We start from the raw sequence: 15,338 nt of genomic DNA, 5'->3' as shown, positions 1-15,338 counted from the left end.
GTGTGTTCGTTCGTTCTATAACTCGTTATTTCCAGCGTGGTGATCACTGAGGCGAAGCCAAAGGCAGAGGAGTGAGAGAGAGAGAGAGATGGGTTGGTGGAGACGCGCTGGTTGGCTGGTAGATTACCTGCCTCTTTCTCTCTTTCTCTTTCTCTCTGAAAAGGTTTTTGTCGTCTGTGATACCTTTTTTCTTAGTATCTTAACTTCTGTTTTTTTCTTCCTTACGTCTTTTTCTTGTTTGGTTTTCCTTATCTATACTTTCTTTTTAGTCTTTAAAAGATTGACTGGCTGGCTTTGGAGTCGATCAGTAACCATCTGCATTTCTGTCTTTTCCTACAAAGGTAACCTTCGGACATATTAATCCTGTAAGGTATTTTTTTCTTCCTGGTTTTCCTTCCGCCTTGTTGCCGGAGGAAGTGGATGATAGGGGGAGGAGGAGAGAAAGTCTTTACTATGCTGTTCATTTCTTCTACCGCTTTTAAGGGGACTGCGTTTTCATTTCCCTTTTAAGTGATATCAGGTAGGGCCACGCCACCTCGCTTGGGCCTTGGGTCTACTGTGTGGTGTTGGGTATGTGTAAATTCTCTCTCTCTCTCTCTCTCTCTCTCTCTCTCTCTCTCTCTCTCTCTCTCTCTCTCTCTCTCTCTCTCTCTCTCTCTCTCTCTCTAATATTGTTAATAACAGACCACCTCGCTTGGCCCTGAGGTCCATTGCTTGGTCTTGTGTATCAATGTGAATTCTCTCTCTCTCCGTCCCTTGGTCTTTCTCTGTCCAGCCTTCCCTCCCTCCGTGCCCTCTTCTTCCCTCCCTCCCTTCGTCTCTCCCTCACTCACCTGAGTTCCAGGGTGCCATCGGTGAAGAGGTTGGTGCGAGCTTTGAGCTTGAGGCCCAGCGTGGAGGTGTGCAGGGCTGGGTCGCCCTCCGTGGTGGGCGGGTAGGTCACCAGGCTCTCGCTGGGGATCTGTATGGAGCAGCACCTTGCGTTACACGGCGAGGGTCATGGATACAGCAGGATACAGGTGATGGATACAGGGATACACAGGATGATGAGATGGTATGATGCAGTTGATGGATACAGGGCTTAGTAGTACAGTATGATGCAGTTGATGGATACAGTGCTTAATAGTACAGCAGGATATAGTATGATACAGTTGGACACGGGGATAAACAGGATGATGAGATGGTATGATGCAGTTGATGGATACAGGGCTTAATAGTACAGCATGATACAGTATGATGGATACAGGGCGTAACAGGATGATATTGCAGCAAGATACAGCACGATACAATGGATGGATACACGTCTTTATAAGACATTACAGCAGGATACTGTATGGTGATACTAATAGATACAGGCTTTAACGGGTTGATGATACAGTAGCATATGCCATCGAAGAATAAAGGAGTTACAGGATAATACAGCAACATAGTCTCGATACAGTTGACGGTTACAGCTCTCTAAATATCCGAAAAGAAATGTTGTTTCAACAGTGGAAAAAAAAAAGGGGGTATGAAAGGTCAAACGCGCCACTGACAACAACAATAAAAACGAAAGAGAGACATCACGGGAACCAACGTACGAGTGGCCTTCCAAAGGTTATACGCACAGAAAACGGAAGCTCGGTTGGTATTTTGCTATTTCTATATACATGCATATATATATATATATATATATATATATATATATATATATATATATATATATATATATATGTGTGTGTGTGTGTGTATTTCTTTCATTTCTTTCATACTATTCGCCATTTCCCGCGTTAGCAAGGTATCTTAAGAACAGAGGACAGGGTCTTTGAGGGAATATCCTCACCTGGCCCCCTTCTCTGTTCCTTCTTTAGGAAATTTTAGAAAAAAAGAGAGGGGAGGAGTTCCAGGCACCCGCTCCCATATATATATATATATATATATATATATATATATATGTGTGTGTGTGTGTGTGTGTCCATTACTGAATCAAGGGTCATGCGCTTCGTTCTGTTATTTTCACACGTTTTATCGTTATTCGGACACATTTGCCAGTTATTTCAGAGAGAATGCTAAGGTTGCTCTTCATACGGCTTTGCTGAAAGTGATTAAAAAAGTGATCGAGAAAACGAAAAAAAAAAGTTTGATTTAGAGGCGGTTCATACGCCCTATATAGATATTGAAAGGATGGGATGGATAACACTGATTAAAGGTGTATTTAGCTCTTTGTCTCTTTATACAGGAAAGGTCGTGTGGTGTTAAACGTGGTTTGGTTTAGGTACAGATAATGGGAGCCAGTCTTGTCATGCTCAACATGTTTTGAATATTTTTCTTATCTTGTTTATCACTATGCTTTATCTTTCGTAAATGAGAAGTGACAGAAGGGTGTAAAACATATGATCAATTAACCTAGCTACCAAACTCATTATAGCCTTTCAACCAACATTCCACTTTCCTAAATAATCATCTACTTTGTAATCTCAGGAAAGTGAGCTATATTTTCAAATTCTGTCTTTTTTCCCCCCCCCCCGTTCTTGGAGTAAGATGAACTTTCCTTCAGCAAAAATAACCCATTCGTCCCGATTAACCCATTAATATCCAATTTGCAGTTACTCGTTAACGCTTCCTCAGCAGGGAAAGGTTGTGTGCATGAGAGAGAGAGAGAGAGAGAGAGAGAGAGAGAGAGAGAGAGAGAGAGAGAGATTAAAGAGAAAGAGAAGATAAAAGAAAGTGAGAGCTGGAGGGGGAGAGAAGCCAAGGGTAAGGGAAAGAGAGGGTATACAGGAAATGAGAGTTAAGGTAGGGGAGAGGCGAGGGAGAGGCAAGTTGAGGGAGAGTTAAGGAGGAGGAGGTGGTGGTGGTGCTGGGGGAGTTGAGATAAAAGTTAAGGAAGAGGACTATCACCGTAAAGGAAATATAAGACAAGGGGAAGCTAAGATTGGGGAACGTTAAGGCACAGGGAAGTTAAAGCATATACGAATTGAGTTAGAGGGAATCTAAGGCAGATTAAAGTTACGATAGAGAAAAGATGAGATTAGATATTTAACGTTAAAAGATGATAATGCTTGGAGAAAGTTAGGTTAGAGATGATAATACATGGAAGAAGTTAAATGAGAGTCAATTATGCTTAGAGAAAGTTAGGGTAAAGACTAATAATCGAGGAAAGTTAGGTTAAAGTAAAATAAAAATGAAAGTACTTAGGCCTAAAGTTTTATCATATAGGCCCTTAGGCCTACAACAGCAGCTGCCTTTTGCTCCCGTGGGTTATAATGGTTTTTCAATAACTTTTTTTTTCTTGTTTTCCTAATACGACGTTGTATCTCACACCGTTGATGATACTCAAAGAATTATGGCTGAAATTCAGGAAGAACAGAGGTGATTTTCGCCTCAAGGGGTAATCGTGTGAGCTGGTCAGTCTTGTCTTTTCTCTCTCTCTCTCTCTCTCTCTCTCTCTCTCTCTCTCTCTCTCTCTCTCTCTCTCTCTCTCTCTCCTCTGAACCATTTTCACCTTAGACGCCATAATTATCACTCCCTCCCTCTACATCATCATTGCATTTCCACATCTTCGTTTCTCCCTCACTGTCTGCATCCAAAACACACCCGACTGATCCTTCCTACACCATCATCACATTCCCGCACCACCACCACCGTTCTTACCACCACCATCTATATCGGAGCACTCAAGTTCCTTCCTTCCTCCTCTTCTGCATGTTTGTCTCACTCGTGCATCCTCGTCTTTCCCAAACATGCATCATCATCACCACCATTTACCACTATCACATCCCTCTACAATGTCATCCCACTCTTACTCCATCATTTATCCTTCTCACTAGCTACATCCCAACTGTAACCTCACACTCACACTTCTATCTCTCCATCTACACCATCATCATCACACTCCTACAGCGTCATCCTCCACCTATCTACATCGAGACGCAGAGGGACACCCCCTTCTTCCTCCTCCCATACCTTTCCCCGAAGGATTCTTAAAGAAACCTCTAAGTACCAACTTCCCTCGAATATACATAATACGAAAGCCCCTGAAGTCTGGTTTAGTCATGGAGGGTTGGATTATTAGTCCCCAGGGTGTGCTCAGGGCTGGGGGAGTGAATTACACCAGCGGCTGTATGAATCACACCTCGCATCCCCTGGGAGAGCAGTTTTGATATGGCCGAAAAGAAGAAGAAGAAGAAGAAAGAAAAAGAGGCGGTCGTGTTCTGGCATGATAATGTGGTCTGTCGTTGTCTTTGATGTCGCCTGTCGTATTGACGTCGCCTGGCTTGTTCTCTTGTCGCTTGTCGTCGCTTGTAATGCATGACGAAAATTCTTTTTTTTTTTTTGATATAGCTACATCTCTCTGATCCTACACTCGAATCCTGAAGCAGTGTCCGCCTTTAAGGACAGCACTCGAAAACAGTTGAACGTCATTTATAACTACTAACAGAATTAGATATGATTGACGGAGTGTCTAATCATCTATGATTGACGTAGTCGAATCATCTATGACTGACGTAGTATCTACTCATATCTATTTGCAGTCTGGAGATGAAAGTTAGAAAGCCAACCGCTAAAGTGGAGACAAGACAGTCCCTAACTCCTTTGAGACAGGGACAGACGACGTAGATAAGGGAAGAGAGGGGGGACAGATTCTAAATGCCTATCGCAGCTGCCGCAGGGAAATCAGCGTCTGTCACGTCTGAAGAGCATTAGATTCCACAAAAGCCGAGGTGCCTCAAGGAGACGAGGAACCTTTTTATAGCACGATCAAAATCCTGCCTCGACAGATTCGCTATTGTCTCAAGCGCTTTAAGTGTGGATCTCCTTGATATTTTGCTGACCGCTGCTGTAGTGTGTGTGTGTGTGTGTGTGTGTGTGTGTGTGTGTGTGTCATTGCTATTTACGGGTCAGTGAGAGAGATTTTACACTTGTGTTGCCTCGTCGCTTTTTTTTTTTTGTGTGTGTGTATACTTGTACCATGTCTTTACTGTCTTTGTGTACATACACCCACACCACAGCCTGCACTGCCAGGTACCCATTTATCGACCAGCTTCGTGGGTAGGACGAACACCTCAGGTTTAGTTCTGGTCGACTGCCACGCACGCCCAGGTCATTTTGCCTGGTAACTCGACTGATTGCATCAGCACTCGACATCCATTTTGTAACCCAGATACACTGCGTCACCAGCCACCAAACAACCCCCAGTCACAAAGCTTAACCTCTCCCTGCTTCTCCTCGCTTCAGCAGCTTATAATGGAAGATTCCCCCACTCCCCCCAGCGTAAGTAAGGCTGACAGGAAAAAAATATCTATAGCCCAGTGACATGACGAGCACGAGAGAGAGAGAGAGAGAGAGAGAGAGAGAGAGAGAGAGAGAGAGGAAAACAGACATACAGAGAGACAGACAGAGGGACAGTCAGACATGCAGACAAAACACAGACGGGTAGACAGGCAGACAAAACACAGACAGGTAGACAAACAAGGAAGGGAAGACAATTGAAAAAACAAAGGGAAATATATGGCTGAAAATTAACCAAACCAAAACAAACTGAGGCGAAGAGTTATATTTCGGGGGTAAATCTATAATTCTCACTGCCTACAGACCCGAGCTTATGTGCTCGTATGTTACAAATCCCATAAATACGTAACTTTTGTCAGTAACACTGGGCTCTGTTTCCTGTTTATTTTCCATCCATCACCCTCGCAGGTTGGACCAATGGATATATAGCTGATAGAGATAGCTTAGGCATTCATTCGACCTGGTCTGGAAAAAGTGTATATAGCTTTTTTTTTGGAGGGGGAGGGGATGGAGTAGTTAGCCATTAACAAAAGATACATAGCAGTGTATAGCTAATTATTCGACCATTTCAATATGCAAATATAGATGCTTTAGATATATAGGCGTAAGACTAGACTGAGAGAAGAGCTAACTGCTGAAGCAATATATATATATATATATATATATACACACACACATATATAAGCATATTGTCGCATCGATATGAAATACAACTGTTGCAGATCGGTAAACCATGCTGCCAATTAGAGAGAATATGTACACAGTGTAAAAAGGACACACAACCAGTTAGAGCGAACATGTACTTAAAGTAAATAGGATATGCAACCAATTAGTAAGAATATATACATAGTGTAGATATGACATGAAACTAGTTAAGAGGGAATATATACATGGTGTAAATAGGGCATGGACATGATGTAAAAAAAGGACATACAACCAATTAGAATATGTGCACATGGCAAATAGGAAATGCAACTAATTGGTGAGAATATGTCCATGATGTAAATAGGACAAGCAGGCAAAGTGGTTACGTACACAGCGTGAATAGGGCATGCAACCAATTAAACAGGAAGTACACAGTGCATATAGGACATGCAACCAATTAGAGAGAATATGGGCATTGTTTAGATAGATGAAAAACTTAAGAGCCACATCGGAAACCATTGGTATTTCCGAATAGTTTATATATTTCTTTCTCTCTCTCTCTCTCTCTCTCTCTCTCTCTCCTCATGCAGCGTGGAATCATGCAAAACATCCAATACACAAAAGCATATTTCAATTTGGCTAAACACTGCAGGCGACAGTAAACAAAGTTAGCAATGCAGAAAATGAAACATTTCTATTTCAGTTTTGAGCCAATATAGAAAGAGTGTGTTGGGAGAGAGAGAGAAATTGAACATAGGGATTTGAAAAGGAAAAACCATGGTACGTCACACCATACACACACACACACACACACACACACACACACACACACACACACATTTGACTCTTCTGAAACACACAGCACAACCCACTCTCTTAACAAAGACAGTCCACACCATGCTATCTAAGCATAACTAGAACCTTCAGCTGTTCTAACTGATCTAACACACTAGGAACATTTCACTCTTCTTGAACACTTTATGTTCTGCTACTTTCTAACACACGCCACATCATACTCTCCTAACACAGAAACGCCTTACAGTTCTCCTAATACACATCCTACACTCCTAACACACACACACACACCACATCCCTCTCTCCTAACATTCTACTCTCCCAACACGTACCCTTAACTCACTCCATCTTTCTGAGCTCAGCATCATCTCCCTTGTACTATAATTGATAACATAAATAGCTGTTGCTTTTCCTCCTGATATTCAAATTATGCATTTGCATATTCATCACAGAAGGAAATCTTTAGCCACGAGAAGAAACTGCGCCCCCTCTTTACCACGGGCAATAGGGAGTGGATGGTGGTTGCACGCTGGGTTTACTTGACAAGTGAATATATTTAAGGGGAAAAAAAAGGGACCATTAAGTTCTCTTCAGATTGTGTCTTAACTGTAGGGAACAGCATCTAAGGAAAGACGACAGGAGTATATATATATATATATATATATATATATATATATATATATATATATATATAACATACTATGGGAGAGACAAATATGTAATTAACGAGTTTTACGTCATTGAATATAAAGTCACCATCAGCTAGACGTTTAAAAGAAGAATTAAACTAGACTAGATGAAGTGATTTAAAATGAGTGAATGTATCCCATTAACATGGAAGGCAAGAAAGTTAATTATACAAGGGCTGTTAAGGATTTGGTATGGGTAATACACTGCAATAAAAAAAAAGACCTTCACAATTGCCAATTAGACGTAGCTAAGAAAAAATAATTGATACTAATTGAATAACAATACTGGAGTTTTCGTAATATAATTATCCATGAAGATCTAAATCGGAAATTGCGTTAATAAATAGTACTATTTATATACGTTACAGTCGAATATTGTTGTGGTTTCTGTCTGTCTGTGTCTGTCTGTCCTTTCCATTAGTCTAATGATGGTCTGTTACTTGAAAGTTTATTTTAGATTTTCGAACTTAAGACGTCTTTAATAACACTCATGATTGCACTGTTTTCAGTTTCTCCTGGTAGGCGATTAGTGACGGACGAAAATGAATTGTAAGCTGCGAAAATTTTTGCATACGACATCGTACGTCAGGCACCGTTGCCACCGGAGAGGCAGGCGGGTCCTGCTGCCAGTCCCCTGGTCTCTAGTCGGAAAACGTATCGTTCGTCCTGATGGACACTATCTACATTCTTATAGTTTCATGTTGTGGCGCTTTAGATTAATAGAGATGAGAAGATACAGTACATATGCTCTTTTTGGGTGTGGATAAAGGTAAGGGTGTTTCAACGTGTCTGTCTGTATTAAGCCAAGCAAAACGAACCCAACATGAGGGGTGAGGGAATCTTTAGCAATATGGTTTCCATAGAAACGATTGAGCCACTGTATTTTACCCTTGTTAAACTCAGAAAACAGGAGAGCGGCCGGATAAAAAAAAGGGAGGCATTGTTAATTTGCATATAGACATCATATCAGCTTCAGTGAAATTAATTACAACCTGTTTTCCAAACCCTTCGGAGAGTTTGGAATAAGTTCGTTTCCACTAACCGGAAAAGTTGTCAGGGTGAGCGAAAAAGAACGGTTTTTGCCAAAGCGCATTGTATGTGTGACTAACTTTTAATAAAAGGTAAAAACATTATTGAACATATTTCCTGTGTTATTTTGAAGAGTCTCGCAAAATAATGGTGGAACGAATGTTGCAATTGTCACAAACATGTGGAGAAAAATTTGCTTTAAACCATATATATATATATATATATATATATATATATAGATAGATAGATAGATATACATATATAGATTGATCAGGTCACCTTTACAAACGTCAAATCCACACATTTGCGTTTTCTACAGATATACATCATCCCAAAAGATAATGCTAACCCTTGACAGTTGAGAATCAATTTGGAGATAAAGTTTCAAGAACTTCGTCTCGGCTGATGGTAAGGACACTTAAAGACATGTCGTCCCAAGAGGATGAGATGAAGGGGGTTAACTTTGATGAGAGCTTCAGTTGGTAGAATTTCTCGATAGGTTTTCTTCATCTTTCTCTCCCCCTCCCCCACTCCCTCGTCATAGATTAAAAAAAGGAGAAATTTAGTGTCTGTGTCAACGTCCAGAGCATGTGGGTGGGGGGGAAAAAAAGTTCCCATGGATAGGCACGAAAAGAAGCACTTAATGGAAACGATATGTGCTCTCTCTCTCTCCTCTCTCTCTCTCTCTCTCTCTCTCTCTCTCTCTCTCCCTCCCTCCCTGTAAGTGTTAAGTGGCTTGCAAGTGCGCCCTCCCGAAGAGACACGATGTCCATTTCGCAAATGGCTCTCTTCTTTTGTCCGTGTTCCTTCGCGAAGCCAGAAGCTAACATGATGTATATTTGATTTCCTCTCCCTCTCTCTCTCCCCTCCCTTCTCTTATATTTCTGGATAGTGAGCAACATTGCCTATATATATATACGCGAATATCTACTCGTTCTGTAACTGAAATTGCAACATATATTTAGGGAGTCGAGGGATTTTCAGTCTGTTTACTTGGAGGTGAGGAGATGTGTGTGTCTCGACAGTGCCCATTTCTTCGAAAGATGCAAAGACAATGTAAATAGAGGTCATAACGAGAAACAAGTCAAGAGACGTGTTAGATAAGATGTAGTGAGGTATTTTTTGAGTGCTACAGTTGTGGATAAATGAAACATGGCAAGTGTCCCACGAATCTAGAACGCCCTCCCATTACTGTGAAAATAAACACACACATACACACACACACTATCACATTCACATACACACAAGGTCTGGGCCCAGCCTCTCCTCAGGAGGGCCAGGATGTGCTATACACTCAGGAAACTCTAAATTGCATTTGTCTCCAGTGTTCTGAACGTTGACTTAGCTCTAAAGCGACTCAACTTTTGAATAACTTTTGCTAAAGTTGGTTGGACATCCTGCCGAACGAGGGGACGTAGCAAGATACTGATGATATATATATATATATATATATATATATATATATATATATATATATATATATATATAGGCTGATTTTTGATTGAGGTGTTTTGGAATTCTTTTTATTTGAGGGGGAGTACTGACCCCCCCCCCCCCCCTTAGTATGAATCTCTTCACTATTTTTCAGGTCATATTTTTTTCTGTTTGTTTTCCTACATGATATCCTCTGTCGTCTCAGAATTTGTTTACTATTTCTATTTTTTTAGTTTATTTCTATCCCATTTGTCTATTTTGTCTACATCATCCTGTTGTGGGTTTATCAACACTTGTATCTACACTTTTTTATTCTTCTCATCTTTTTTCCCTTCCTTCCTTCCTCCATTTCCCTCTCTTTCCTTCCCCCCTCTCCTCCCCTCATTTTCCCTTTCTTTCACCACCTCCCTTTCTTACCCACCCCGCCCTCTTTTACACCCTCTCCCTTCCTCTTTTACTCCTTCTCCCTTCCCATCCCCCTCTTTGTACCCTCTTTCTCTCCCTCCCTCTCTCCCATTCCATCACTCCTACCCGTCCCTTTCCCACACTAATCCCCCTTCCCCTCGTCCCTCTCCCATGACTCACCTCCTGACCATTGAGGGACCAGGTGAGGCTGGCTGGCGGTCTGGACCTCAGGGAGGTACAGTTTAGGGCGATGGTCTCCCCGTCCCTGTAGGCTGGTTCGAGACCCGTGACCCGAGGTTTGGTGTCTGGCGTGTCTGCAGGAGAGAAGACAGAGACGTCAAATTGATTGGGTTGGTTAGTAAGAAGACTCGCGGGCTCAATAAGTGGGTTAAGGCTCAGAGCTTCCTACCTGGCGTTAGAGGGTTAAGGCTCAAGGCTTCCTCCCTGGCGTTAGGGGTAAGACTCAAGGCTTATTAGGTGATTAAGGATAAGGCTCAAGGCTCATATGATTATGCTAGGGGTTAAGGCTTAAGACTTATTAGATGATTAAGGGTAAGGCTCAAGGTTCATATGATTATGCTAAGGGATAAGGCTCTAGGCTCGTCAACAGGTAACAAGGGTTGGGTTGGAGGCCAATCATCTGAGGCTCATGGGTTCATTAAGGCTGTCAAAAGGCCTCGTCCAAACGACCGCCCGAATATTCTACAACAACTCCTCCAGGTGTTGTAGATGCTTCTGAGACCACGTAGCTATAGACTTGCGGATAATACTGGGGGTAGAATGAAAAAAAGCTATACCTGTAGGTAGAATACAAAAAAAACTATACATGTAAATTGAATGTAGAAGAAACTATACCTTTAGGTAGCTTACAAAAATACAAAAAGCTATTATATCTGTAATCGGAATACGCATGGGTACGTTCCCTGTCAAATATGCCCATAAAGCCAAAAAAAATATTAGTTAAATGAGATTTCTGTAAGTCGAAATCACCATGCTAGTACTTCCTACTACGGGAACCTCGTGCTGGCGAATCAATTCATTCATGGCTTCCCACCTTTTGGAAAAAAAAAACTGCTCTTCAATATGTAAGAACTTAAACTCAACCGATGGGTTGTGCTTAAGTTCACCGCTCTGCTCTCAAAGGGGAAGGCCTAAACTGAGGGCATTCCATGTGGATTGGATGAATAGATCAGGCGGCATGACGACTCACCCCCTTTTAAATACACTTTAATCTCAGAGGTTTACAGATAACTGTAAACCTGTTACACCGTAGGGTACAAAGGCAATGTTTTTTCCCCGTAGTGACCTCATGGTGGGGGGGTGGGAGGAGAGAGAGAGAGGGGGGGGGAGGCAAATTATGATTTTGTCAGTTTAATTGCTTTCAATAAATTAGCCGGAATTTATATGCCCTGATGTAACTCTTTTTGGAAGATACAGTTTAATTAAACACCATTCCGTATGATAAAAGCTCTTGTGTGATGAATACGAAGAGCGATGCTTGGCTTCGCTGATTTTTCGTTTTTGAGAGAGAGAGAGAGAGAGAGAGAGAGAGAGAGAGAGAGAGAGAGAGAGAGAGAGAGAGAGAGAGCCGCCAATAGCGTAACATGAGGCCCATTGGCTTGTTCCTGTCTGCATTCATTTCCTTTGAGTATCGATTGTCCAAACGACCACAAAGGAATAACTCCAAGACACACATGGTGGGGTAGGTCGTGTATCCAGGCATCTGCGTGTTGAACAAGGTGATTAAGAGCAGCGACAATAAAAGGGTGTTAGGATAGAAATCCTCCCCTCCTGTATCATCACTTTATAAAAGTAAGAGCAACCTCATTGTCTTTGACGAGGTTACCTGCTGGAAGGTAGTGACACTTGCCAAAGTTCCTAATCTTTCGAGGCAGAAAACAGGCCATTAAAGCAGATAGCTCCTCCCCACTCACCACTGCCTTGGGGACATCGTCAGCCAGGGAAAAGAACTAAGAAGGAACACCATACAGTACAGAAGGAACACACTAACATGAACATTTCAACTGGAAAGTTTGAAATTGGTAACGTTGTCTTGCTGGAGGATGTAGAAACGGGATAAGGTAGATTGGATGACCCAGACTGAAAAAAAAGATAAAGAATTGAATTTCATGTAATTTCTTAAAAGGATTAGCTGTGGTTTGTGGTATTTGTTCTTGAACGGTATCTAGTGGTAGATTATTCCAGTGTTATGTAGAGTCTACAGATGGAAAAGAATATTTTGCTTGTATTATACTGCTTCGCCTTGCTTTTCACATGCAGGAGCTCCCAGTCACTCAATGTTCTCCTGACATTTCTAAATATGTGATGACATTTTCATAGCTTTGAATTATACTATGTACTTCTATTTTTTTCTCTCTCATTATCTATGACTAGGAAAATGTCATGTGGTTATGGGAGATCTGAAGAATTTTCGTCTGTGAACACAAGAGTTGAAATAGTGGTTTATTAAGCTAAGTGTTCCTCTTTGGTGTCAGCGTTTGATTATGTCGAATAATGGGCCTATAATACCTCAGATATTTCTGTTCTTGCTGCTTATGTACTTCAAGGATTTCTTTTAGAATTTCCTCCTCATATAATGAGAAATTCTTTTAATTTTCCAGCATTATCTTTCATCGTCTTAAATCTTCTTTCCTCAGTCCCTTTCTAATCTTGTGTACATTCCTGGATTCTGTGGATTTAGTTTAGATTTCCCACACACACACACACACTTCTCTTAAAAGTAATTAATTTCTTTAATCATCCAGCCTTGTATTTCATTCACGCTAAAAGTGTTTTCTCCTCTCTCTCTAAAAGTTGAGCTACGTCTTTTCCATTTGTACCTTTCTGTGAAAGCTGGATATAGTTGACATTAGTAATGTCTCGATACATTTCACTATCATAATTAGCTTATCTCATATCATATCGTTATCTTAAGAACCGGAAAAGAAACTTGCAGCGTTTCTGATAACATTGAAATCGCATTGACTTTTCATCAACGTCACAGAAACTTCTTTGATTTCCATCTGTGGGATGTATGGAGTCTTTTATAGCCTCGACCTGGATCATGAATTATTCAACTTCAAATCATTCATCTTTAAAATGTATTAGTCTGTTTCTCTCTCTCTCTCTGGTCATGTATTGCGAATTGCTAATTAATTCGAGGGCTGTTGAAATTCTTTACCGTAACTGCTCTCTTCCTTTGTAACTAGTCGTTTGTAACTAAGGTCGTTTTCTCCACGTAGTTTGAGGGGTACGTATACTAACTCGACAATCCGGACGAGTAAGACGTGAATGCGAATAGGAAAGGAGGAGGGTGAGTAGCTCCCGTTGAAGGCGCAACAGCATTAACGATATGTGATATCACCACGTGTTTAATTTGTACATGGACGCGGTGGTGAGGGGAGAAAATGCAAGGGTCTTGGAGGGAGGGAGTCCATTTATAGTATACATACTCAGGGTTAGGGTGCATGGAAGGTGAATCAACTGCTCTTTGCAGAATACACGTCTGTAGGTAGAAAAGTTGAGAGAGTAAACTCCAGATGCTGATAAGAGTATGAGAGAGTGTGTTAAAAGAAAGTGTTGAGAAAATCTGAACAAAAAGAAAGTGCAGTGAGGTGCAGAACGAAGGTAAGACAGTATGTTTTGAGTGTGTGTTTACATGGGGGGAGACATGGCGCGGGATAGAACCAAGGGATATGAGGCGAGTCAAATGATAGAAGATGGATTAACTTTGGCCACGGGTGCATTACGTCTCTTGTGAAAGAAGTCAGTGTCTGTTAGAGCAAAAAAAATGGGTGTATTCGAAGGCATAGTAGGGGTTCCAACAGTCCTGTGGGTATGAGAGTCTTAAGCTCTGAACACAAACGAAGGGAAGAGGGTCGATGTGTTGGAAATGGAAAACTTAAGGATAATGATCGATTTAAGAGAGGTGTATAATATGAGTCGGGTTGATCACATGAGGAATAATCTCACACAGGTCTGATAAGAGAGTGGGAAATTGATGTACAGTGGGGAAAAAATTATTCGAAGGGTTGGGTAAGAGTTAGAGAATCGGTTGAAAGAAAAAAGATGGTGGTTGTTTAAAATGAGGGACTTGTTGAAATGAGGGACACGTTTAAAAAAAACGAGACAAAGAAGCCATCAAAGATTTAACAATGAGAGACAAGACAGGTGAATGGGAAATGTAAAGAGGGGTGAAAAGTTGAATGAAATGCTGGAAGATGTGCAATATGGGAGAGAGGAAACAGGGCAGTAAAAGGAGATGAAAGGGTGAAGATGGAGGCAGGAATGAGGGCTCGAGAGAGGGGAAGGATGGAATGGTAAGGTGAGAGAGAAAGATGGGACGAGGGAGGAAGGAGGAGGAAAGAGTAATGAAGATGGGTAATCAAGAGGAACGAGGAAGAAAAATATATATAAGGATGAAGGGGGATATGTTGCAGCCCCAGGAGAAGTGAGGAGGATGGATGATAAACATAGGCGAAGGAGAATGAGGAATGATTTAAAGGGTAAGTGTGGAGGAGCAACAGAATATATATGAAAGAAAAAAAGATGAATTATGATGGAAGATAAGAAAAATGGGTAATGTAAGGGATGAACGTGGAGGAAAGGTAAAAGAAAAAGCGACAGAAAAGAAGGGAAGTGAGATGAAACATTGGATGATGAGAGAGGGCCAAAGATATAAGGGACAGATGTGGAAGAGAAGCAAAGAAAAAAAAAACAGGCGTCAGGGGGAAAAAAGGGGGAAAGAAAGACGAGACAGAAGAGTGAGGGAGAGGATCATAGAGCCGAGTGAGGAGCTGGGACGAGGCAGATGTGGTCAGGGAGACAATATTGATGGTCGAATATCGAATTTTGCCACGGCCGGAAAGGTCGTTCAGAACAGGCCCTGTGTGGCCACCTCTAGGCCACAAGTGGACTGAGGATGGGCCACACTACAGAGCTGATGTGTCCAAGCATCTAGGCCACACCTCAAGTTTGGCAAAGGCCATGATGATTGAGTGTTGTGGCCACTCGTCGTCCACAACCTGGGGCTGAGGAGGAGCCACCTTGCAGAGGAGGTGTGGCCTCTCC

At 41.6% G+C, this 15,338-nt stretch overlaps 1 protein-coding gene and 1 long non-coding RNA gene across 3 annotated transcripts in view; one reads left to right on the top strand and one right to left on the bottom strand.

Annotated features, from left to right (window-relative positions):
• Positions 1–15,338, top strand: part of LOC139758344 (uncharacterized) — a 289,753-nt gene that overhangs the window by 10,836 nt on the left and 263,579 nt on the right. The gene's annotated exons all lie outside the window — the stretch shown is intronic.
• Positions 1–15,338, bottom strand: part of LOC139758342 (uncharacterized) — a 177,582-nt gene that overhangs the window by 12,453 nt on the left and 149,791 nt on the right. For both annotated transcript variants that reach the window (XM_071679631.1, XM_071679632.1), the window contains 2 exons: positions 10,449–10,582; positions 834–961 (listed from right to left, as the gene is read on the bottom strand). In XM_071679631.1, the coding sequence (XP_071535732.1) occupies positions 834–961; positions 10,449–10,582 (262 nt within the window). The remainder of the gene's footprint in view (positions 1–833; positions 962–10,448; positions 10,583–15,338) is intronic.

This window comes from Panulirus ornatus, chromosome 30 (assembly GCF_036320965.1).
Source record: "Panulirus ornatus isolate Po-2019 chromosome 30, ASM3632096v1, whole genome shotgun sequence".
Taxonomy (NCBI): Eukaryota; Metazoa; Arthropoda; class Malacostraca; order Decapoda; family Palinuridae; genus Panulirus; species Panulirus ornatus.
This window is presented reverse-complemented; position numbering and strand designations above follow the sequence as displayed.